Raw genomic sequence first — 27942 nt, forward strand, 5'->3', positions numbered from 1 at the left:
TTAAATGAATTTCCGAGAAGATTCACGAGGTATTATAGTCGAGCGTTGTCAAGCATACGATAATTGCCACCTGACGTTAAACTCCGTCTTACCGAAACTCTAAGAGAACATAAAGCCCAACAACCGCAGCTTTATATTGCATTACACATTACGCCATATATATATAAAATATAATAACTAGGGCTTTTACTGGATGCGTCTTTGCCGGCAAGAAAATGAATACTCATATTTAAGTTGATGCGGCTTCATATGCTGTCACTACCCGGTGACTCATCAACATTTTAATTATCCGTTGTAAGCTCTCCTATCCATCTGTCCGGGTTTGGTCGACGGATTCCTCGATAGGTTGTTATTACTCGCCTAGCAGGAGGTAAAACTAACTCATACAGATTAGCCGCGATGATCATAAATAGAAATATCTAGATCCAAAGATAAATAAAATAAATTACTTTTCAGTATAATGAGACGTTAAAATAACAAAAAAGGTAATTCCCAGGCTTTGTGATTATAATTCGAGATACAAGAGCAAGATAACCGAGCGTTTGCTTATGTGATTGCGATTTGAATCTTTAATGGGCATTTAACCAGCATTAACCGCTCAGAGAATATTAGTCAAGGAAATGGCGCCGCGAACGACCAAAATGGCAAGCTTATCGATGGCATTACTTACCCGGATGTCAGGTGCCCAACTACTCAGACTAGGCCCTGTAAAGTCGTCTAACGCTTTCATATAGCGTAGAAACATCTATTTTTTATTTATACTCCATATTTCGAATTTTTTAAAAATACTCCACAGAGAAATTTTTTAAAATCCAAGACAGACGCGATAGAAAGATATATAAAGCAGATTCCCACCAAATTTCAAAGGAATCGGTTGGATAGAACTTGAGATATCATGCCAACCACTTCAAAAAAAGTAGTTTCGAGAAAATTGCGTTTAAAGTTTGAGAAACAATTTCAGTAAAATAACTCATAATAATATTTAATACTCACTTTGGATTAATCGGCGATCCCAGATCCATAAATTGGGCCTTCTTCTACTTCATACTCGATGTTTTGCGAAGTTCTTTCTGCTAATCGAGCTGTTCTGCCTTCTTTTGAAGAAGCAGAATTAGCTGCTTCACAAAATCCACTTTATCTCCGAAAATAATTCGAATTTTGAAAAATCCATTCAAGGACATATTTTTTTTTTTTTTTTTTTTTTTTTTTTATTTATTTATTATTATTTAGAGTCGATTTTAACTGCTGTGGTCATATCGCCGACTTTTAACTGTTGGGAGTGGTACGTTGGGTCTTTTTGGGTTGTGTAAATCTTAACCTACGCGGCAAGGGCCGAATATCAACCAAGTTGGTTTCTAAGACCGGCTTGGGATTCGAACCCACGCCTGGCCGGTAAGTTAGTCCGAGTTCTCTATGGGCCATGCGCCTTAGACGACTCGGCTAACGTCACCGGTTGACATATTTATAAGGATCTAAACTGAAAATATGCAAAAAAAAATTCGAATTTTTCAAATTTCTAGACTAGAATACCCCCTTAAGTCATATATCTTTCATTTAACACAGAGACTCTGTTTAAAGGTCAGATGACGCCTTCTTCGAAGGTGCGCGGACATTTTCCTCTTGAATAGCGAATCAGAATCGAGAAATTTAGCGCGCACTTCAAATATACGTGGAAACTCGCGTTTTTTATTGCAAGTAGGGGGAAAAACCTCTAGAAAGAGCGAACTGTGCCTAGAATAGCGTGGAAATAGAAATAGAAACAAAACTCAAGCCCTAGAAAGTGTGTTCAGAGGATGGCAAAGTGAACCAGAGACCAGGGGCTACAATAATGTCCTTCTTTTTGGATTTTTTGTGTATGTATGTTGGATGTACCTATATACCTATTTTCAGGACACTCGGCATGGCACTGACTCTGTTCTCAGTTCTCAGTGGGGTTGTTCGTCCCCGTATATATCCGTATATAAAGCATAATAATAATGCTCTGCGTAAAAGTCCGCGCGGACTTGAAGGCTCCACGTCAAGAGAGGGTTCTTCTAGATGTGTTGGCGTGTACATTCATTCAACCGGAGATGTGTTGGTCGGTAAATTTCGAAAATAAAAGCTCAAAGTCGGGCTGCGATTGGCGTTGGATTGTTGTTGCCAAGAATTGGATTCGAGTTTTTTTAATACTCGCTACGCCTCTTTATTCCGGCTGGGCGTGGGTGTTGTTTTATCGGGACGGTTGTTGGCTGAAGCGAGCAGCCGGGAACTCTTATAGGTCCTTAAATATAAACGCGAGTCGCGGTCTCGAGTCCGCGCGGACTTTTCATCCAGTGCATACTCTTACTCACACTGATCCTCATGTAGACACTAGACACCATAGAAGACAGTGTGCCAGTGGTGGTTGTAGCTTGAGTCGAGGTTAAGATACCTTGGCAATCAAGTAGAACCTTCAGGCAACCAGGGGCGGTTATGGGTGGTTACCACTGGGGTTCTAACGGTTCTCAAATACTATTGAGCTTCTCGCTATGTACTCACTCACTCTTTCACGACTACACTCTATTACAACTCGTCCGACGGGCTGCTATTATATCCTCTATCTCTGTCCCCAATATAATACCAATGCCAGCTACAAGCTCCAAGCTTATATCCAGAAAGAGAGAGAGAGAGAAAGAAAAAGAGGAAGAGGGTTTTGTTGTCGAGACCTGAAGAAGAGTAAACTTTTAAGGGGATGAGGATGAGGTGATGTTTTTTATGCCGAACTCGAACCCGCTACGGGGAAGATAGATCGAGACGATGAAAAAAAAAAAACATTTTTAAAAAACCGGTCATATTAAGAGCCAAGGAAATCAGTATAAGGTCGACGAGCATTTCGAGACCTTTCTTTAAATTTACTTTTTTTTTTTTTTTTTTTTTTTTTTTATACTTTTTACTTCATCTTTTATCTTCCTCAAGCTCCTTATCCTCCAGCAGCGAACCCGTCCTTGTCTTATCTTACTCTGCTTTCTTCGAGATTATACTTGACTTATTTTTATTTCTTTACTCTTTTTCGCTGCACACTATAAGGTATACATTATTGTATGGATTGTACTTTTAAAAGTACATTTCACTGGCAAGTCAAATCTTTTTGTTATTAAATTGTTATCGATTATTGATTAATTCGACATCAATACCATGATTTTACTCCTGCCCAATCTTTTAAATTCAATAATATAATTTGCACTTAGAATTTATTTTTTTATTTTTATTTGTAGATGCATATAATGTCTTTTTAGAAAAAATATTGCGGAAAAAAACTTCACATATGTATGTTATCATTAGTATACAATGTAAAAAGAATAAGAGACTTTTGACACGCTACGAATGTTGGCTCGTTGAGGAGCTTTTTAAGCTCGCTTTTTGACATCTTGTTTTACTATTTTATATAAACATACATGTGTAGACAGAGAGTTTTTGCAGCATTTTTGCAGTGAGACATATTTCTCAACGTCAAAATTTAAAAACTCAAAAGTTTTATTATTTTTTATCATATCAGTGAAATTATTTTTTCACTAATAGGTATGTTTAATATATGTATTATGTATACACATACCTAGCGACACTAAATTTACACAATATGTACTCATTTTATTTAAACAGATAAAAAAATAAAATGCTCGATACTTATAACTAAAATTATAATTTTAAATAGATAAAATTTTTTTTTAAACCTATCAATTTAACTATCGCGTTAGCTGATAAACTATTTAATTCCATTTAATGTCGCAACTGCTACTAGAGCAAGTGCTAGTCTTGAAAAAAAAAAAATTTTTTTTTTTCAATAAACATTTATAACGATTAAATCCATGCGTGTATTATTGTTTAATTATATTTTTAATAGTTCTTATGGAATTATTTAAAATGTTAATTTTAAGTGTAATTTACCCGGTGGAGATGGAAATAGTGATAATAGCCAATATATCGGACGTGACAGATGGAACGGCGATAAACGAGGGCAAAGTGGTTTACACAATTGAACGCAAGCATGAGGGGAATTATCAGAAGTGTAGTCGTACATGTACATTTTAACTTTAACATAGATAACTGTGTATTTATACACACACGAGAGGGTAAGAGGAAAAGTGTCAAGTAGAGAACAGAGTATAGATTTTTTCCACCGATTCATCCAGTTGAAAGATTATTTTGGCAACGCGGTACAATTCTACGCAGTATTGACTTCCGGTGAAGTCACCAATGGAATCGATTGTCATGTCATTCGTTTTGGTTTATACACCCACTACTACGGTACATAAATATATATTTTTTCTATGTGTGCGAAGAATGTGTTGATGAAAAACGGTTTACATTGAAAAATATCCACGTCAGCAAATGTCGATTGAGTGGACCGGCTAGTCCGATTGATGACCCTGCCAATTTGAAACTATGTTTGGCAAGAATTATGCAATTAACAAATAAATGCCAGCTCGCAAACGGTTAAATACTTTTATATAAAAATAATAATAACAATAGTATCAATAATTATATTTACAACGTTTGCGCTTTTCCATTTGCACTATTATATGTTGTATTCTGTATTTTAGCGTTTTCGCTGGCATATAAATTTATAAATATACATCGTACTCATACATATGAACACACATAACAGCCGTACAATTGATGCCGATATACAACGTATTTATGTTTTAATTTACATCAATGTAATATTTGTATTTATATTTATACTACACCGCGTTTCTATCCATGGGTCCGTTTAATATGTGTTAACTGTTTCAGTAAACATATATGTTTATATTAAGTGTGATACATACAGAAATATATATTTTTTTTAATCATTCATACTATTCACTACATTTACAGTTCTTTGTTGTTTTTAATAATAAGTTACTTTTATTCATTGTCCAATAAATTATTTATGTATTTTATACGGTTCGAAATTTATTTCAAAAGAATTATTATTTGTTTAATAAATAAAACTAGTTATATTTATATATTATACGCTAAATTTGGAAATAATGTTCTCTACATTTATTGAATCAGTTAAATTTTTATTAAAATTTTTTCAATTGATTTTTATTAATATTAAATTGATAACAAAATTAACTTAATTAAATAAATTTTTTCTATCAATTAAAATTTATTTAAACTAAGACAAATTTCTTAATTAAAAATTATAAAGTTTATTTTAAAGTCAGTAAATGAAAACAATTTATTCTATTTAATTCTTTGTCGCTTTGAATATAAATAACTTTAAATAAATAATTAAAATATACAACGGTCTGAATTTCATTAAAAAAAAAAAAAAAAATTATAATTGAATAAATAAAAGCAGCAACACAAACATTTATATTTATCCATTAAATAACATAAAACATAATCCATGACTTTGAAGTTAATGGGTTCTCTCGACTTTTCACCAGGTCAATTATGCCCGGCCGCGTTTCTAATCCAGGGCTATTTGCGAATGTTTTCATTGGCCTGCCAACACACGGTTACTACTCACCATTATCAGAGTTGTACTGAGCAGTGAGTACCGACTACATATATTATATCAGTACATTAGTACCAGCATACATACATACAGAGCAAGTACAGAGCACCCAACTAGACGTGATTAAATGCTATAAAGTTACGTACGTTTGCCGCGCGCGTACACCGCGAGCGGCTAGCCAACAACTGCGACCACGACTATTACTGCAATCGACGTACCGTGAACCTTCACGCCCTACACTGGTCAAGCTCCAAAGCACATTATTAGAATTCATTTTATTTTATCTCTCTTTTTTCCGATTAAACATTATTAGACATAACATTTTAATTTTAATTTAAAGTCCTTTAAACAATTTATTTTAAACGAGCTAACACCAAAAAAACTCCTCGATAATAATAAACTATTTATTATGTTCCTATAATTTCTTATCGCGATGACTATCATCAATCTCTTGCAACAAAGGTATCATTAAAAAATTTTTAAATCCCAGTCAACAATGAAATTATTAACGCCGTCCATCATCATTAGTTAATTATTTTTTTTATCTAATTACAAATAACTTAAACTTAAATCCTCTTTTTCTTTTCTTCTTACATTCTTATTCTACCTGACCAGTTTTCTCCGGGCCAGCTCGGGCTCGTAAGCCAATGTAATTATATATAATTATATATAATTACGGTAATACGAAAAATAAAATATAATTAATTAATAATTAACCTTGTGAAAAAATTTATCAAGCGTCAATCACATGAAAAATATTTTTTGGCTCTGTTATATTATACACTGAAAAAAAAATTAACTTGAGCCAAGAAAATATTTTTCTTTCTAATTATTTTCTTGAGCGAAAAAAAATTTTTGTTTGACACAAGAAATTTCTCTTATGCCACACTGATAGAAGGATTTCTTAGCATTTAAGAAGATTTCTTTGTATTTAAGAAAGATTTCTCAAACATCATTTCTTAGCATTTAAAAAATATTTCTTAAATACAAAGAAATATTTCTTTATATTTAAGAAATATTTCTTAGTAGTTATATTTCTTAATATTTAAGAAATATTTCTTTGTATTTAAGAAATATTTTTTAAATACTAAGAAATGATGTTTAAGAAATGATTTCTTAAATACAAAGAAATCTTTTTAAATACTAAGAAATCCTTCTATCAGTGCAACAAAATTAATTCTCTTACTTTAAGAAATACGTATCTTGATCCAAGAAAATTTATTTGAATTAAGAAAATCTTGTTGTTTTGAGAAAATTCAGCCTCTTGCTCCAAAAAAATTAGTTCTTGATAGAAAGAAATTTTCTTGTCTTGAGAAAATTTCTCTCTTGCTCCAAAAAATTAAATATAAAGATAGAAGTAAATTTTCATTAATATTTTTATTGATTAACATGCCAAATGGGAAGATAAAAAAATATTGAATGATCAGAAAATTTTTTCTCAGCTGAAGTGGGTGTACGGAAAAAAAAAACTCGAAAAATTACAGTATAAAATGTAAAATCGGTCCCGTCGTAATCAAAACTAGAAAAATTACAGTTTGAAATAACATTTTTCTAAATTCAATTTTTTAATTTAATATTCAGAGCTTTCAATGTAAATATTACATTCTACAATGTAATTTTTATAAAATCTGTAATAATTACATTAGAAACTGTAATTTTTCCAGTTTTCATCACGAAGCGCCACGTTGCATTATATACTGTAATTTTTCGAGTTTTCTTTTTTCCGTGTGACGCTGCTTCCCTAAAGTATCTAAAAATCTTAATCAAATATAAAAATTTATTGTATCAAGTATTGATGAAAATTTGAATTAACAAAAAATTACTTTTACCATGAATAAAATTCAAAGAAAAATTTTTACTTCAGCCAACACAACTTTGGTCTTTTCTTATTATCATTTTGGTCTTATTATCATTTGAGTCTTATATAATATATAATATAATGGCAAAAAGACAAGATGCGCTGAAAAGCATTACATGTCGAGCACGTAAGTGTGAGATAGAGCAAAATCTAAGTACTTATCCTCTTATCTTAAAAAAAAGTTTTAAAACCGACGACCGGCGACCGACAACTAAACCGTGTGTGTTCATATGTGCTGATATCTGTGTACGAGTCTGTGTACATACTACTGTTATATTACTTGGTACTCTGCACTTCACTTGGCCTTTCAGAGTGTGAGGAACGACAAGTATGTGAGCTGAGAAGTAAAGAGTTGAGTCAAAGCTGAAGAAGATTGTGTATGTAAGGGGAATGGAACGGAATGGAATGAAAGAGTTCCGTTGAATTTTAGTCACTAGAATATATATATATATATATATATATATATATCCACATATGTGATGAGTATATATTTGTAGACTGAATGTTTTATAAGCAAACTGTGAAGAATAAGTAAAGAAAGAGATAATTATTTTTTCCTTGGCTAAACAGAGATAAGAAGAAGACCACGTGGTCTCAGAGAGGGCGCTACTGGTACAGAGAGCGGGGAGAAAACGTTCCCCTGAGCACCCGCCAATTCGCCGCCATTTGAATTAGTTTACACCGAACCGCCGAGAGAGCAACTTCGTGCCTCGTGTTTTCCCTTTTTGTTAATTAAACGGTGAAGATATGGTAGTATTTGTTCTAAGGTGATGATTTATATTAATTGATTAATAAGTGAAGTGAAATTAATATGGAATAAAGTGGTGAGATGTGGCAAAAGTGATAAGTGATTTAAATTTGTGGATTTGATAATTGGAGATACAAGTTGATAATTAAATTATTATTGTAAGGAGAGAAGCTTGCTAGGAATAGTTGTAGTGGATAGTGTGCTGACGTGTCGAGGCTTAAGCATTGTCTTGAGAAAGTAAAAGACCTTGGCGGTAATTTAAAGTGATAAAAGAGAAGGTGGAAAGTGGAGGATGTACCCCAGTGCTGGTATTAATGCAGCAGCTGTGGCTGCGGCAGCTGCTGCACGTCACCCGGTATGTACTATCATTTCGCTCACTTTGTTTTATTGGTTTTTAGTTTAACATCTTTTTTATGAACGATTCTCGTGACACTTTTCGGGGTTTAATTAATTAAATATCGCTGGAGGGGATTTTAAATTAATGATAACATTTATGGAGTGGTTATCATTTTTTTATAGAAATTAATTGCTTCTTTTTTGTCTAATTTTTTTTTATTATTTAATTTGGTTGAAAAAATTAAAATTGCATAAAAATATTTTTTAAAAATTGCAATTAATTTGAAAAAAAAATTTTTTTTAAACGTTCATTAATTTTAATGACATGATATTAAAGTTAGCAATCATTTGACAATTTTTTTATTTTATTTAACAAACAAATTTGGTCCAAAAATTTATTTTAAGAAAATTGGATTTTTTATTATTTTTAATTTTTACATGTAAATTTTTTTTTGCCATAATTTATTTGATAAATACATTTTTAAAATTATCAAATATTTGCTAAATTAATTTTAATTTTAAAACACTTAAATTAGCAGACACTTTACAGTTTTATAATTTTTATAAAATAATAAACTACACTCAGAAAATAATTTTTTAAATAAATTTTTCTTGCTATAATTTATTTGTTAAAAAAATTCATCAAAAGTTTGTTAATATTAATATTGAAAAAAAAATGGCGGGAAATTAAAATTAAAATAAAAAAAAAAATAATTTAAATTGCAAGTGATAAATATTGATAATAAGCAAATAAAATAATAAAACATGTGTGAGTAATTACTTCTGAAAATATATAATAAGTATATACATATATTTTATTATTATTATTATTTGAGTGATAAATCATTAAAGTACTAACAAAATATATATCAAATGAAATTCATATCTCGAAAGATAAAAATGGAGTTATGTGGATTCTAAATACTTATATTTATTATTACGAAACGATAATGAAAGTTATAGATAAATTTATTTATATTTAATGTTGATGTCCACTTGGCATGATTGTAGATTTTATCTCACCGGTTAGATTAACAATAAAAATCCTCCTTAAGATTTACTTCTATTATTATTTTTTTTTAAATGCTTCCTACATAAACAGTGTTTATGTTATTTAATATGCAAATAAAAACCACCGGAGTTTATCTTGTCTTAATAAAATAAAATAAAATAAACCGTTGATTAAGTATATTGAGGATCTAAAAATAAATATTTTAAAAAATCATACTGTATTCGTCAAATATTTTTGTTTAAAAAAATTTATAAATAACGTGCACGTACATTGTAAAAATTGTAAATTTAAATATTATCACCGGTGATACTAAACAGACACACTTTTAAGAAAAAAGTATTTTATTTTTTCACGTTTGTAGATATACCGATAAAAAAACAATGTTTAAATATTAATTTTATGATTATGTTCTAGTCTAGTAATAAAAATTAATGACTGACTTTATTTTCCTTTTTTACCTTCATATTTCTAAGTATTTCAATTCACCTAATTGTTCAATGCGATATAATATTGCTTACAATTTTTTCCCTGATAATTGACGGCACTTATGGGTAGAAAAATTTCCCAGGTAAAATTACTTATAAATTAAAGTTAATGTAAAAGCAAATATATAATTTATTGTCTCTATTTTTTAAATAACTGTAAAAAAAATTTTCATTGTCAGGAATTTTAGTTCCGGGGGTCATTTCAAATTCGTCACACCAGACGAACATACATCAATAGCCGATGAGTATCTTCTTCGGTTTCACTTTACAACTCTTGTCTTGTACTGGAGAAAAATTACCTGGGATAGAATTTTGTCCCGTGATTAGACTGACGTGTAAAAGTAATGTACAAAAGAGTCTTTAAAGAAAGGACAAAGACAGCAAGACTGAGTAAACACAGGTGAAAGATAACCCGGCCAAAAACATTTTATACCTTTTACCTAAAGAGACATTACGGTCCGGCTCATTGTTCCCGTATTTACCTCAAAATCTCTCCCTCATTACCTCTCCCAATTCTTAGCCAAACAACCTATTTCCCGTTAGGGTATTAATAAATATAAATTGAAACGAAAGACACTTAACAAATATACAGCTGTTATTAAAAACAAATTTGCGTTAATGGCCGTAAATTACAAGATATTTATTTAAATACAAGATAAAGCTACTCGGAATGCAGCGTAAAATATTTATTTATTACACGTGCACGCATTACTCTGAATACTGAATGATAAATACTGGAGTTAATTTAACGTCGGTTATTGAGCCAGACTCGGAATTTAGTCACGTACTTGCCTCTCTATTTCAATTATTCCAGTGTAATCTCTGTGAAGGAAACTTGGGCTATATATCGACGTTTAATCTCTGTATTTAGTCACAGGAGCATCGAATTTGCCTTTAAACTACCGAGTTATGTCTTATGACTAGCAATTTCCACTATTAACTTCTATTTGATTAAGTAACCACGTTAAATTAATTAGAGGACTTAATTTTATAGAGAAACGGAAAAATTACTGAGAAACGGTAGCCGAATTATAAAATTTATTAGAATACTCACCCGTGTATAATTTAGGAAATATACACACATGAGTGGATATATGTGAAGTGTGTGATGTTTACACAAAAGCTGATCAAATATTTGTTTAGTTACGTGACTAAATAGATATACAGATGTTGATGGATCTTGTGATATATAGAAATGATAATAACAACAAGAATAATAATAATAAATATATGTGTACCAACAGACGTCAAAGAGATAGTATAACTGAATACACATTCGATCCAGGTCACAGAATCGTTATTTTTAAATAAAACGCAAACATTTAATATTAATATTCTTATAAATATATAAACTAGTGGCTATTGAGGGGTTTATGTGTAAATAAATACCTCTATTGATATATTAAGTCAAGTGATATAAGTAAGCGCTTCCGTTCATACTAGGACAGTGCTGCCAACATTTTTTGAGCGTCTAAGTCGCTAATTTTGTAGTCGGCGCCTCGGAAAATGTTGGCAAGTCTTGTAAAGATCCGCCGCGGGAAAATTCGCTACAGTACAAAGTATATTAAAGCATGAATTATATAATAAAACGGTAAATTAGTGTGTCTATTATGTTTAAATTTAATTCTAACTCATATAATGGATTAATTTATTTAAATATGTATGTTTACAAGACTGTAATCTCGTTCCAACGCCCGCAGTGTTGTATTTAGCATAATGGGCCTATAAATAAAATAATATATAATAAATTGTGGAGCTATTTGGCAAAAAGTTTTAATTACTTAGACAATTGTTAATGTCGGAAAATAAATATTTCTGATGTGTATCAAGTATCAAAGGAGGAAATAAATAATAATTGGACTTAGTTTTATTAGAGAATTAGGAGTAATTGCTGGCAAGTGGATTTGGCAATTGAGTCTCGTTACACTTTTATTATTATTTATTATGATAACTGACGAAAATAAATGTTTATTTCTGGGAGTTTCTCGTTGGTAAATTTAGCTAAGCGTGAGTTTTACGTTGTCTGGTTTAAATTGCTCGGGTAATTTGTTCTCTCATCTTATTATACACTTAAATTATCATTATGTATTAATGTATGAATGTACGGTACGGAATAAAAACTTTTATACTCACAACACATACACATACACCTTTCTAATCTTTCTTACTTTAATTCCCGGTTATTATTATAATAACTACAAGTATATTATACACATTAGTGATTAAAAAAAGGCTTCCTTTTTATTTTTTACTTATGGTACAAGTTATAACATTCTTATGCCTTTTAACGGTCTCACAATGCTCCTCAATGTACAAGTCTGTCCGATTATTTTTTTAGGAATAATTATGGATCCAAAGTGTGGGTAAATAATAACAACAATGGTAATAATCCAGAAGAGCATTAAAAGAAAGAGATATATGTCGGATTATTGTTGAGAAGAATAAAGAAAAAAATAGAAACAGATGCTATTGTTGCCTTTGGGTTTCGCTTTCGTAGAATATATATAAAAACAGTTAGTTGTTTTCTTGTTTCCTTCAGTAACAATCAAGTGCAAGAGAGAGAAATGTGTGTAAGAACGAAGCAAACTTTTAGGAATTTGTTCTCAGGCGTTTTTCTTTTTGTACAATTAAATTAACTGGCCATTTCACGCTACTTTAACGATAAAGAGTTTGTGATAACTTTGTTTTATTTTTATACACATTTTTTCCTCCTGTTTTTATTTATTTTTTTTATTCACAATACTCCAACAGTCGATAATTACCACATTACACATGCAACGAGCTTTTTTGATTATAAAATACAAATTAAACATTCATAATCCATCAAAAGTTCAATTAAAATGAAGTAGTGGTTTGTAAAACTAATTAAATTTTGTTAAAATAACTCCCTGTTTTAATATGTGTATTGTAATTATTAATTATACGATAAAACAGCGCGCTTATTGATAGAATTTTAAATTTTAATTTCAATTACATTACAAGTGCTGGAAAAATAATGATTTTTAAATGAAAGTTTTAGAAATAATTCACCAACAGTCGCACGGTATTAATTTCACGTCCTTGTGACTAATCGACGAGAAACCTTTAGGATCAAAGGTGAAAGTTACACAGGAAGTGATGAATGAGGTTCGGTCACCCGGAATCAAGTGCGATGGGGTGGAAATATGTAGGAGCGAGGGTAAAGCGTGAAGGTGTTGAGTACTACCCCCGTTCGATAAACGGTATAGAGGGCTTTACGGCTATATATCTATACATATACACTATGCTATACTGTGTGTTGGACTTTGCACTATTTTCAACAGTAGAATTTAACAAGTCGAAAATTTGTTCTTTTACTAAAAAAAAATTTTTTATACGGAAAAGTTAAATTAAAAAAAAAATTATTTTATTAACATCGAAAATTTATTAAATTATTTTCTGAGCTTAAGAAAAAATGCTAAATTAAATATATTTTATTTGAGGATTAATTTTTAGACAAATTAAAAATAGTAAGAAAAACGGCCAAGCCCGGACTCGAACCCTGTTTGGTACGCGCTCATACGAAAGAGTGATTTCACTTCGCCAACGCAAAATTCTCATACACGCTCAAATCGATTGGAAAAAAATGTTACTTTCAATATCAAGAAATCTTTTTTTATTCGTGTGATAAAATAATAACAGAAAATTAACCACTACCGCAAAAATAAACAATTGGTATTGTTTGTTCGTTAAATACAGATGTACATTATTTAATTTACTATATTTCTTATCGTGCATATTGACGTATAATAAACAGAGTATTATAAACGTCGACATGGCTCTTGAGTGTTCACAATGAGGAGTAGTTTATACATCTCCAGCATCCTGATGGCATTCTTCAAACATAGAGAGCAAGGATAAACAAACTGAGCGTACGTACAGACCCAGAACACCGGAGCGCACAGACGGTCGAGCAAATACGGCTTACCGCGAATTCCCGGAGTCTGGCACCCCCTCAAGTTTGCTTTCACCCTCCGATCTGTTGGATCCTCAGTAATAAACCATAAATATACGGCTATGTCTGCGATTTAAATTATGCATAATAAAAATCGGCTGTCGAAAATATTCTACTTTATTACATTGTAATTTATTTATTTATTAGTACGGAGAAAAACTTTAAAATTGATTTACAGCGCACCGTTAAAAAATAAAAAAGTCAACAGATTGCTGAATGTCAGACGGAAGGTGAAAGGTATAAGTTAAAAATTTTGAGATAAGACAGAGGAAAGAACCGCAGAAAGTTGTAAAAAATAATAAATATTTCGAGGGCGGAGTACAAGAAGGAGCAAACAATTCGGTATAAAGAGCAAACCAGAGAGAAGCTGAGAGGAGAGATCGCGGGACATCGAAAGTGGCCACGGGAGGAGGGAAGTCGCGGTTTTGTGGTGACCGTGGTTGCGGGAGCAAATTGAGATAGTTCGCAAACCGCCGACGGCCGCGCTGACCGAACCTCCCGCTCGCTCGTGGCTTCGGCTACTATGCTGCTACCTACCTATATTATATGATAGTATATATAAATATATTACTACTATCCTATGTAGCAAATAAACTAGTATGCTGTTTATTTTTTATCTAACCTGAAAATATTCCTGATTAAATTCCACTGATCTCGTAAATCATTGCTGATAAATTTTTTATTTATTATTATTCATCAACTTACAAACTATTATGGACATCTATATATATACATTATAGTATAGTATAACAGCAATGAATATTTACAAATTGTTAACTTTTCGATGTTATTTATTATTCATAAATACAAAGCTTAATGAATTATTTAATATTATTTATCGTACGGTTACTTTAGTTGATAAATAACTTTCAAATTCCCGCGGTTTTTATGCCCAACACTCGGCTGTTAATTTAATAAATTATTGAGAGAGCATGGATAACGATCTAACCGCATAATATGACCGCAATTTTTTTTTACAAGCTCAACAACTAAATTTATTATAATAATATTAAAAAAATATTTCAATAAATCATTATTTAATATTTAATCGAGATTTTGTTTCTACAAACAAATGTCCTCGAAAATATTATTATTATTATATTCATTAATGCGAATTTTAGCGAGCGATAAAGAAATAAAATTTAAAAAGTAGAATTTCTGGTTTAAAACGAGCCATAAAAAAGGTGATTAACGCTAGCAACACTAAGTATTTAGCACGTAGATGCGAACTGAGATCGAACGCAGCTTCTAGTGTTACTCCTTTATTTATATATATATTGGTATATAGCTACAGGTATCTCGATTCGCCCGTTATGTTTTTTAACTGCATTAGCTTTTTTATTCAACGTAATTTTAACTCCCAGTTGTTTTTAGTTTTTATTTTTTAACTGGGTATTATTTCACTCCTTTTACGAGGCTCGCAACCTCGAAAATAAAGCAAAACGCCAAACCAGGCATGCTAAAATTTATATAGTTTTTCGTTTTATTTTAACCGCGCTAATAAACAGTAGCCAGCCTTACAACCAGAATCGATTACTATTAACTGCCTAGAGAGAGTTATTGCCGTTTTAACGAACAAAGAAAATTGGCTTCCTAGAATCGTTAAAAAAATTAAATTCTCATATTAAACAACAACAATAACAATAATACTGATGATTTATCGCAAAAATCTGCAGATGGACAATCCCAGTTTGTTAACAAAAATAATGAAAATTATAACAAATAAAGGCCTCCAGATCGTCGACAATATGACCTGATTGTTATCGGGGTCACGAGCTCGTCACTCTTATCTGGTGTATATATTTTAAATTTATAATACCTTAGAGTTAGTCTCAGCTCCTTATTATCTCGTAAGCACTCAGCTACCCTGCGAGTAATTATCTGTCCCCGTCGACGTAATATAAGGTAATTTCACTCTTCGATACACTCTAATTGTCCGGGTCACCTGGCGAGCTCACCCTCGACATTCAAACAATTAAGTCATTCGTCCGAGACGTTATTAATCGCTCACGCACCAATCGTGCAACCTAGCAAAACCACTGACATTAATTCTATGCTATACCATTGACATTTTTAATGTCGGGAATAAAATTTTTATTCGTGTTTTGTCGTAACTCTAGTTTACGACCATTTCAAGGCGGAAACCTGAAATATTATTTCAAGGATACGCTAATTTTTAATAAAAACGATCTCATTTTTTTCATTTCTTAATTTTCGGAGAAAAACTAATCTGGAGAAAGGGAAAAAATTTTTTTATTTAAATTAAAAACATTTTTTTTTTTTTTTTAATAAATTAATCTCTCAGCTCAAAAAATAAATGCTTAAAAAAAATTAATGTTATGACTTTCATATCGATGGTTTTCTAATGCAACCTCGTATCTCAAAAATGACGATTTTAGAGATGAGGTAAAAAATAGCTTATAAAAAATTAATATTCATCTAAAAACAGTATTTATACTGTAAAACATTATTAATTGTATTTTCTAAAAATACTATCGTATTTATTATTAATCCGGTTAATATTTTTTTTTCAGTAACGCGTTTATAATTAATTATTAATTTTTCAATTGAACCCTTTCATCTTCAAAAATCGAGATACGTGGTTGCGTTAGAAAACCCTCGATATAGAATAGAACCTCAATAACTCAAACTCTCGATAAGTAAAAAACTCGATAACTCAAATTTTTTTATGTTCCCCTTTTGAATTTTAACTTATTTAGGTTCTACTGTATAATGTAAAAATAATTAAAAATTTACTCAAGACCGGACTCGAGCCCTGATTGCTCCGTACTCTGAAGAACGAGTGACACTTCTCAGCCAACCTCGTACACGGAGAAAAAAGTATTGCTATTACCACGATACAGTATAGTGATGATCACGATCCCCGCATGACTATACTTTAGATGCGCATATGCCCAATCTAGTGGATCGTGATTATCACGATCCACATGGATTCGGATATCGAGTGTCTATATTGCTACACTGTAAAAAAAAACCGGTGTAAGTCCGGTGTTAAATTTAACACCGAAATCGGTGTTATAATAACACCAATGTAACACCGTTAGCGGTGTAAATATTTTTTTCGGTGTTAAAACGGTGTTATAAATTTTCCGGCGGTATAAATTTATTTTAATTAACACAATATTTATAATCGAACCGTACTTGTTTAATAATTAGAAATAAATAATAAAAGAGGAAGATATTGATATTTAAAATTTTTTTCACTTAAAAAAAAAAAATATCCGTTTAATCGATTCAATGTTTAAAATATTTTATTTTCATAAGCAAGCGCCATATTAAAACACGTTAATATATTGATAAATTTGAATTTTGAAATGACACTAAGCTAATACATGAGTCGTCCTCTCGTGATATTATTTTACATTATGTCATCTGAACAGTAGCCATCTTTGTTGACTGTTCAATGTTTACAATCATCATAAATCATAACATTACTAAGGTAATTAAAAATTGTAAATAATGAATAATTTTGAAAATATTCTCAACTCACCACTTGGAATCAAAATCGCTGAACCTGTTCTAATGAATTGTCTGCGTCGAGTTACTTATGAAGACACCAAAAAGTGGGTAAAAATTGTCTCAGACGATGTGACATTAAAATACAGTGACATGATATGTGCTGGTGCGTTGATAAGTGAATTTTTATTAATTTCCTCACTATAATTATTCTTATTAAGCTTGACTATATGGATTTTTAATATAAATAAACAATAAAAGTGAACTTTTACGTTTGAGAGTCAAAGTAAAAAAAAAAGTGATTGGGTGAATCCATTTATTGATACTTAGGTTATAATAAATTCAATTTCAGCTAAAAGATCTTTTAATATTGATGAGTCGGTGACTGTTGGTTTACGTGATAAGGAGGGAACAATAATTGATGAAGAAGTTTTTGAACTGTTTGCTAGCAACAGTTTTACCATTACGACGAAAAATCCAGCACCAAAATCAACGGCAAAAACTAATGATGGAGCCAGCTCTAGTAGTTATAATGATGATGATTTCGAAATACCAGTAAAGAAAGTCAAGTTGAATGAATTTGTAAGCTTTAAATTAATTTGAATACGAGTACCAAATTATATGTACAAACACTTAATATTATACTAATATTGCACTCTAGGATTTATTTCAAGTTTTGGAAAAGTCCAGCGTCGGTTTAAATATTTTAGATGCGTATGCTAAACAACAAGCTCTAACTCCACAAAGTCGAATAACTTTAATTCAATTGTGTGTGGATGCTCTGAAAGAGGCCTATGGAAAATATCCTTCAAAAGAACACAAAATAATCTGTGCAAAAGAAATTATTCTCGTTTTTCCAAATTTAAAAGACAAATATTCTTTGGAAGGCTGGGTAAATACGTCTTATGATTAAACATCTATGTAGATGTTTGGAAATATATTTAAAATTTGTTATTTCAACTTGCAAGTGATATAATTTAATTTTCATCTTTAATCATTATAGGAAGCGTACTATGATGTGGAAACCCGTGGTGGATTTTTAGGCAATCGTCTCAAAAACAGTAACAGAGGAGAGAAAAAATCACTTAAGAAGGTAGACTGTGAAACTACGGATACTGTTGGTGCTGACACTGGTAATTCTGTTGATGAAACTAATCAATCAAATGAAAAAACTCGATGCTACAGTTCTGAAGAAGTTGAAGTGAACAAAATGTTTCTACAAAATGCTGATTGTACGAAACAAAGAAATGAGATCAAACAAGCTATGGAAATTACTTTAGAAGACAGGAGAAAAAACTGTGTTGAGATTTTTTCGTTATATCCTCGATTTTTAGATATTCCATATCTTGTAAGCAACTAAAACTAGAATATGTTTGTCTATTCTTATTATAGTTCATAATTTGATTAAAATTAATTTATGTTTTTATTCAGATTGATTTAGAATTCAGTTTACTTTTTCAAGAGCTTGAAATTAAAGAATTCTGTCCTTCTAAAATTTTTCTTGAAGCCGAAAAACATAAAATAGAATTTAAAGCAAATGAAAAGTCAGGTAAGGCAATTGATAAACTTGACACAACATTCAATATAAATTTTTTACAAGTTTAATTTATTAACAAAGTAACATATTTAGTTGTAGATTGGGAAATAACTACAAAAGCATATTTAATGCTCCTTAAATTTCTTCCTGTCGCATCTAATTCTAAGAAAAAAACAAAAACTTTTTCGTCTATTGTGGATCGTTTAATCTTATTTCACAAGTTACAGTACAAATCCTCAGCCATTTTATATAAGATTGATCTAAAAATTTCTAAGATACCATTTTTTATTTTAGCAAGGCCAGCTTTTGTCAGACATTAAACTTGAAGGAAAGCAACCAGTATTAATAGCAATTGGTGAAAATAAAACTACTATTAGCCACTATTTTATTGCTATAGATAGTCATTTTATACCAATTGATGCTATAACTTCCAAGGCAGCGTTTGACATTTTTTTTTAAAAGCTTTTTTGTTTTTAACACAAACTTTGATCCTGCTTTAAAAGTATTTTTTGATTTCATTCAAAGCTTTTACTATAATATGAAGAAAATCAAATTTACTGCCAAGATGCGCGACGTTCGTTCTTGGTTAAGCCAAGATTAATTGATAAAATTATTTATATCAACTTATGTTTTTAATTTATATTCAAGTTTTAATTTATTAAGTTATTCATTTAAGGATTTATTTTTGTAATTTAAAATTTTTGAATTACGATATTAATAAGTAGTTGTAATTAAATATGGAACTGAAGTGTTTTATGTGTGGAGAAAAGTTAACAGCGATTAATATTTTAATCGGTCATCTCCATAAAACACATAAACTATCACAAAATGTCGATTTACGTTTGTCATGTACTGTTGGTTATTGCAAGAATACTTACAAAACATTTAGTGGTCATAAAAGACATTTGCATCACCACTTCAATTCGAGGCCAAGGGGGCCAAGTAATCAACAATTACAAACAAAGGCCATCAGAAGTAAAAATGACTCAGTAATTTCAAAAAGTAAAAATATTAATTCTTGTTTAATGCGTAATCGATTAATTCAAAAAATATCTGACAAATTATATCAAAACAATAAATTAAATCAGAACAGAATTGTCAATAATCATAAGAAAACTTCCAATAAACTACAAAAATCAATTGGTGGAAAATATGTTCTTCAATTATTTGCCTCCGGAATCCCGAAATCATCGCTACAAAAAGTAGTAGAAGCTACAAAAAAATTATCAATCAATATTGTTGATAATATTGAAAATGAACTTTCTGAAAAAAAATTGTTGGAGCCAAACTCAAGTTTACATAAATATTTAGCTTATAAGAGATTATAAGAGAGATAAATTCTATGAAAGCTTATCTGATTTTGTTCATCCTACAGAAATTATTGTCGCGGTTAAACGAAAATTAAAATTTAATTATCGATTACGAAAATATGAATCTATACCTGTTCCATGTAAAATAACATATATACCTATTTTGAAACAAATAGAATTTATTCTATTGAACGGAAACACTACATTTCTTTTTAATGAAGGCAAAAATGAAAATTCAAATATTTTATCTTCTACGTGTCATGGAACATATTATCAAAATAATAATTTGTTTAAAGAGTGTAAAGATGTTTTACAAATTCAGCTTTATTTTGATGAATTTAAAGCTGCAAACCCTATGGGTAGTAAAACAAAAAATTATAAAATTGGTGCTATTTATTTTGTTATAAGAAATTTACCGTCTCATCTGAACTCAAAACTTCATCATATTCATTTAGTCAGTTTATTTCGAACTATTGATATTGTAAGTATTGACCAAGCTCTCAAGCCTTTAATGAGAGACATAAAAATTTTGGAAACGACTGGTCTTACCATTGGCAATAAAAATATCAGAGGAACAATAATATCGTTAAGCTTTGATAATTTAGGTGGTAATACTTTATTTAATATGGTCAAATCATTTAACGCAACATATTTTTGTAGGATATGTACATCAACTAGCGAAGAAACAAAAACAATGACAACTGAAAATGAATCATCACTGAGAAAAAGAGATAATTATGACGATATTTGTACAAAAATTGATAAAGAAAATTTAGAACATTATTTAGGAATTAAAGGGAAATCAGCATTAAACTCAAATTATTTTCATATTTTTAATGCTTATTCTGTGGATATAATGCATGGTTTGTTAGAAGGAGTGGTTCAACGTGAAATTAATTTTCTTATTGAATTTATTACTAAAAATAAAATACTTACTTTAGATACAATAAATGCTCGAATCTATGAATTTGATTTTGGAAGCATTAAAATTGAAAATCGACCGAGTCCAATAGTATTAAAGCAATCTGGATTGATCGGTCAGCGAGCAGCTCAGATATGGACTTTAATTAGATTTTTACCACTCATTATTACTGACGTGATTTAGAAACCTGAAGTGAGTCGAATTTGGTACGTAATTACTTTACTAATACAAATTTTGCTGATAGTGTTCTCTGCTTCGATAACTCGTGGAAATACTGGTTATTTAAAAGGACTTATTGAAGAACATCACACACTAGTCTTGTCTGTATTTGGAATGAAGTTGACGCCTAAACATCACTTTATGCTTTACTACGCGACTGTCATTTTACTTATGGGACCTTTAATTTATTTGTGGTGTATGAGGTTTGAAGATAAGCATAATTACTTCAAGAACTTAATTTCTATATACAAAAATTATATCAATGTTCCAAAAATGTTGGCCACTCAGCACCAAAAATTCATTTACTACAAATGGAATGACCCGACTAGAAATTTCAGTGAGGCAGTGATTTGGCGCAAGTAAGGCATGCCGAATTCCAAACTTGCAGTAAGTGAGGCATCCAAACCAGGCCGAAGTTTGGGACGTAACGCAGTTGCGAGGCTCAGTCTAACTTGGCTTCCTGATTAGGTTGCAGTTTGGAAACCAAATTCGCAACGAAAAATCCGAATCTAATTCTTTCTTGATTTTTAGCTTTTTTATTATCAAGCGAAAATTAATAATAATAAATGCTTATTTTTTTATCTTCTTTTACTATTTTAAGTATCAATATTAAATTTAGGACTAAATTTTTTTAATTATTTCATGAATAAAAAAAAAAAAAAATTCTTTGTTGCTTTTATTTAATATTATTTTTATTATTTAATTTTATTTTTTCTGTAATTTTTTTTTTGTTTTTTGGAGCGTTTTTTAATGTGAAGAGGTTTTTTTGATTGATAGATTTGATAAGTCAAGGGGGAAGGAGATGATGGAGGAGTTAGATACACTAATCACACATAACACTTAACTTTACTTCACATTCGCCTTAATAGTAATTATAATTAGTAATTATTAATTATTGAAAATCGTACATGTCGAACGCGAGACTCGAACACGGTACCCGACGCACGAGGGCCCTATACCATACCGCGACGCTACGCCGATGATGAGCGACCTCTTACTTCAAGATACTTATAAGCACAACCAATGTTCGGCTTGCCTAATTTAAAACAAATAAGATTCAAATTGGGCTAGCCTAAGTTCGGAAAGCCAAGTTCGCTCCAAACTAGCAAAACTCAGGTTATCGTTACTTGAAACCAGTTCGGCGTTCTCATGATATATCAGACTTAAGGAATCCATGAAACTTTCCTAGTTACGTTCAAATATGGCAAGCCAAACATTTCGTTCTGCCTACCTTGGTTTTTATGAGGTACAACCTAGGCAAGCCTAAGTTAGGCAAGCCAAACTTGCCCCGAATTGGTTCTTCAAATCGAATTGGTTCTTCGAATTGGTTGCGCACATTGGAATATTAACTTCAAATGAAGATATTTATAATTTTCCAGAAAATATTCTTCGGCTAGAATATTATTTTTGTGTGTGGAGCAACAGCTAACAATTTATATCATCGACATTAATGTCAGGTGATGATGACGAGAATTAGCTCTTTCGCATTCACCTCACGTCTATCTTAACTGATCAGACAAGACGACAGACATAACATCGCTTAGACAATGCAATTTAGATGGATCTCGGAGAGGGATCTATATAGGCAACTTAGTTAGTAGTCGCACCTGTGGTGCAAACGGGATGCGTAGTGTCAGCATGCATCGAGTTCAGGAGTGCAGAGTAGAGTACCAGCGAGCCCATAGTTTCGGTTGTAGCGTGTAATCCTCGCGGACACCGCAAACATGTAATTAACACTTGCTGCGGGCATCTCTGTCCGTTGAATTGGTCTCACTTGTATCATGTACAGGCCACATACCACTGCTTCGTATACCTGGCTCTACACATGTTATGTTATATGTACATGTATATATCTGGTGCATTGCATATGTGTAGTTGAAACAGTGTAGCCATTGGTTGCGTGCCGGTGCAAATGTGCGGAGCGTCAGTCACTCGAGATCATGTTTTGTTGGCTACACTGTGTGCTGCTCGAGCGTAAGTCGTGTTGCCCCTATCCCATAATATTATACACACGCGTGTGTGGCATGCAAAGAACCCGTGTCTCTACCTGAGTCGAATACATCCGAGAATTAAGGTGGGGAACATACCGGTTTCCACCGCGAATCTTTTTTCTTTCTCTTTCCTTCTCTTACACCTCCTTATTGCTATTACGTTATCTCTATCTGGTTCTTCTTGTGTTTGTTGAGCCCCAGTCTCGGTTCTTAGTCCTCAGTCTTCACTTTTGCTCATTTGGTTCTGTTTATTTGCAGCGACTCGTGTATATATGGATGTATTTTCCTCAGATTTTTTTTTTAAATCTTTATTTGCTTTCCTACTGGGCTGCAGCTGCGTCAAGTTAATCATTCGACACATGTACATTCACCGGTTGTATGATGTACGAGCTGCACTTACGTGACTTCTGTAAATATTACTAGGCTTGTCTGAATTATCGAGCAACTCATTATCAAAAAAATTTATTTTTTAAAAATAATTCAAACTATATAAAATAGATTTTTAATAGCTAATTTTTAGATATTTTTAAATTTATTTTATCAACAACTAAAATTCATTAAAAATATTTTTGATATAAATTTTTCTATAAAGAGTATTGTTTTATTTTGTCAAAAGAATTTTTATTTTTATTATAAAATAAAGTGTGTAGCGATAAATAAATAATTATTTAATTACACCGATAAAAAATGATAAATAAAAATAAATCTGACAAAACGGTGACTAATAATGTTGGACCCTTCAGGCGAAAATTCCAACGGAGATAAGCCCCGAGCTTGATCGGCACTACCGGCGACAATAATAATAAAGGAGGCGCCATCTGGGTTACAAATGTCCAAAAATTCAAGACCCCGTAAAACGATTTCCGTTTCTTAACTTCTCCAAGTTGTTCCTCCGGTTCCTTGTAACTTAAAGCTTGTAACCGGCGTGTTTTAATTTTATTACTCCCTTTTATTTTTTTATCCTCATAATATAGCCTCCATATATATAGTTATTTCTCTGTCTAGCCGAAAACATCGTCCAAAGGAGTGTTTTATTTAGTTATTTTGTTCTTTCGAGCCTTTCTCGCTGACCGGCCTTCATTCGCGGATAATTTATTGCATCCGGTCTCTCTTTCGTCGGACAAACCTTGTCCCGCCTTAAGGCCGTGTTTATATATACATCTTACTGGACATTTTATTTTTTATTTTATTTTTCCTTAAGGCTTCCTTTTTTTGCCTCAACTCTACTCACCATTTATTTAACTTTTTATTGTCGTTTCAGGGCCCACCGCAGCCCGGGCAGCCGTTCAAGTTTACGGTGGGCGAATCCTGCGACAGGATTAAGGAGGAGTTTGGTTTTCTTCAAGCGCAGTACCACAAGTAAGTTTTATTATTTTTATTTTTATTCATCATTATTATCATTATCCGACACTGCCTTTTATTTTACAATCCTTTTATTTTATTATCTCGTACAACCGACAGCTAAAAAACAACCAGCTGAAACTTGCTTGTAAAACATTAATTAAATGATTCATAAGATACTTTAACATGATATATATTTTTTTATTTATTTATTTTTAAAACAGCTCTTATTCTCCATCTCGGCAATTAGTTGATTTAATAATTATTTTAATCCCTCAGCGGATTACGAGAAAGAGAACTCGAGCATATTGCACATGAATAAGTAAATAATAAATGGCAAAAGCGAACCCGTTGGTATCGATCATCACCCCGGAGAAATATATACAAAGAGAACATCATATGTTACCAATGTTATTGTAGTTTGTATCATCGATTATTCATCAGAAGCTTGTACTTGCACTCGCGTTATAGAATTGCAAGCTCAGAGTTTCCTTTGTCTAGTTTCCTTTCTTCTATTCGTAGAACAAGATATACATCGCGTTAATAATTCTATAGACGATTTGTTTCTTGTACTTTACCGTCTACACTTCACTCCATTATTTTATTATCATCTATATATACTCTTATCTGCATACAATTATTATTTTATCGATGTCTTTGTACGCTTGCTACAAAAACCGGGAAAACAGACTCAACTTAGCCACTGCAGGGTATATGTTCAAATAAATTACTAAAATTATCTTGTTATGTTTCTTTAGTATTTTATATTCTTACAAATAAAAAACAAAATAAACTATCGTACAAAAAGGTCAACCATTGCCTGCATTAACATTGCAAATTTTAAAAATAAAAACATTATTAATTTTTTTTTATCATTTTTTTCAGTATGAAATTGGAGTGCGAAAAATTAGCGACTGAGAAAATTGAAATTCAAAGACATTATGTGATGGTAAGTCATTTTTATTTATATATTTATAAATATAATAATTTTTTTTTTAATTTTATTTGGGCCAAAAAATAAAATTTAAACTCTTTATAAATTTTTACACTCATTAAACCTCGCTCTTAATTTTTAATCCCAAGACCACGCTTTAAGAATTTAAAATAAAATCAAATAGAGCGCAACGCTTCGCGCTTGAGGTGTGCGATTGTTTTTAAAGCCAATAAAAAAATAAAAATGATAATCGAGCGATTTGTATTCGAGTAATAAAAAATTTATGACTGTATTTTTAATAAAAATGAAATACTTGGGAGCGTCGTTAAAAATATTTGATTTTTAAATGCGTCATTAGTCATCTGTATCCATAAAAACAAATTTTGAAATAGAATATACGTATATTTAACAGTATAAGTTAACTATCAATAAATTATAATTCATTAGACGATAAATTAGAGACTAACAAACGGAAATTTCCAACACATATAATTGATATGTCTTGTGTACTATAGACTAACAAATGTACAATGTATTTAAGTAGATATAATATTTTGGATTAGCGTAGTCTAAGTCTTGTGTACTTGTCTACTTGTGTAACACTTTTTAAGTATAGAGTAGATAGATATCGCTAGCAGTTGCTTAAGTGGATTGTTGGGTGTACTGGCATATAGGAATAGATATATACATATATACTCACATTCTGTACGTAATATAATATATATTAACGGACAAGTGTGAGTACGTGTGTATATTAGAGGCATACTCAGTACAGAGACTGTTTGCTCGGCACGTCTCAGCTTCTTTGCTCGGTATATAGACTTAATTGGCGCGGAGGCGACTAGTTTAAGCGCTATTAATCAACTTTGCCAACTAAAGGAAGTCGTTGGTGTGATTTATCAAGAACTGACTATTAATTTATTATTTTTTATCACATTGTAACTCTACTTTGTTTTAATAGTTATTAGAATTATAATTTGAAAATAGTTTTACTCACCCGATAGAAGACAAAATTACAAAATTATCACTCTTCTTATTCTTTAAAGTGAGCTCCTATCCGCCGTAATAGCTCGTTGCTCCTCCTGTAAAACAAGTTAGAGATTATTATATTATATATTAGTTAGATCGGAAACTGGTTCGTCGATTTTATCTCATAAACTAATAATTTAAAAGTTATGCTCGAGTAGTAAAAAGATAAAACCCTTGAGCGGACTATTTTCTTAACTAAATATTTTTTACTCCTATCCTCTATCTCCACTTACTCGCTTTACTCCGGAGTTTCTCGCTTACTACCGACTAACTCACTTACGGCGCAATTAATTCCCCGGGTAATTACTAGGCTAATGGCCCGTAAAATTAAGAACCTGTAAGCTGTAGTTTGGTCTTGTATATACGCTCTCGGAATATCGATACTCTGCTTCCTTCTTCGCCTGCTCCCGAGTTCTCTTTATCCCACTGGTAAACTCCTATCCTATCCTATCCACTCAACTCGCGAACTGTCTTACCCAACTCACTTAATACATATCTATACAGATAGTTGCTCAACAATTTTCCATTTATTTCCTTTAACAGTTGTCTTTCCTCTACAATCCGCAACACTAACAACTACTACTACTTCTCCTTGTTCTCCCATTAAGTTTTTTTTTCTTATTTTATTCTCTGCTGTTACTTCTACTCGGTACAACTTATTCCGTCCAATCCAATTAAATTATATGGTATTTTAATTTCCAACCAATCACCAACTAATTAACCATGTATTTTATCGTATTTTTTTTTTGTTGCAGTACTATGAAATGTCGTATGGACTCAACGTGGAAATGCATAAACAGGTGAGTTTATTTATTTTTATTTTATGAATTTTTATTTAAATTATAAAAGTCATAAATTTTATAAGAAATTGACGGTAAGTTTTTTTTTTTTGCTTACATATTTAATTTCGGTGTTCATTTTATAAATTTATGATTTTTTGGTCCTTTAATTATCTTATTTTGTAGGAAAATGTATAAAAAACATATCTTTCGTAAAAAATCCGAATTTTAAACCCTCGACTGGGATCCGGTAGCGTAACTAGGAGAGCGTCCGACTTGTAACCGGACGGACCGGGTTCGATTCCTGGCTAGGTTTCGACCTCCGAATTTTTTAATTTAAATAATTATAAACTGCTGTAATTGGTCATTATTATTATTATTATTATTGAATAATATAAAATTATTTATCATAAATTCATTTGAAAAAATCGACTGAGTTAGTAATAAAAGTATACAATTTATTTTTTAATATCAATATTAATTAAATAGATAAAGAAATTAATACTGAAGATTAAAAAGCGTTG

The 27942-nt window shown here is 31.1% G+C and overlaps 1 protein-coding gene and 1 long non-coding RNA gene across 2 annotated transcripts in view; one reads left to right on the plus strand and one right to left on the minus strand.

Annotated features, from left to right (window-relative positions):
* The first annotated feature begins 7993 nt into the window (after nucleotides 1-7993).
* LOC123259322 (protein groucho-like) overlaps nucleotides 7994-27942 on the plus strand; it is a 36314-nt gene continuing 16365 nt past the window's right edge. Inside the window, exons 1-4 of the mRNA XM_044719689.1 lie at nucleotides 7994-8428; nucleotides 24597-24694; nucleotides 25562-25625; nucleotides 27395-27439. Of these exons, the coding sequence (XP_044575624.1) occupies nucleotides 8366-8428; nucleotides 24597-24694; nucleotides 25562-25625; nucleotides 27395-27439 (270 nt within the window). The 5' untranslated portion in view covers nucleotides 7994-8365. The remainder of the gene's footprint in view (nucleotides 8429-24596; nucleotides 24695-25561; nucleotides 25626-27394; nucleotides 27440-27942) is intronic.
* LOC123259325 overlaps nucleotides 26604-27942 on the minus strand; it is a 103909-nt gene continuing 102570 nt past the window's right edge. The window contains exon 4 of the long non-coding RNA XR_006508219.1: nucleotides 26604-26692. This is a non-coding gene — a long non-coding RNA (uncharacterized LOC123259325). The remainder of the gene's footprint in view (nucleotides 26693-27942) is intronic.

Source organism: Cotesia glomerata, linkage group LG2 (genome assembly GCF_020080835.1).
Source record: "Cotesia glomerata isolate CgM1 linkage group LG2, MPM_Cglom_v2.3, whole genome shotgun sequence".
NCBI classification, from domain to species: Eukaryota; Metazoa; Arthropoda; class Insecta; order Hymenoptera; family Braconidae; genus Cotesia; species Cotesia glomerata.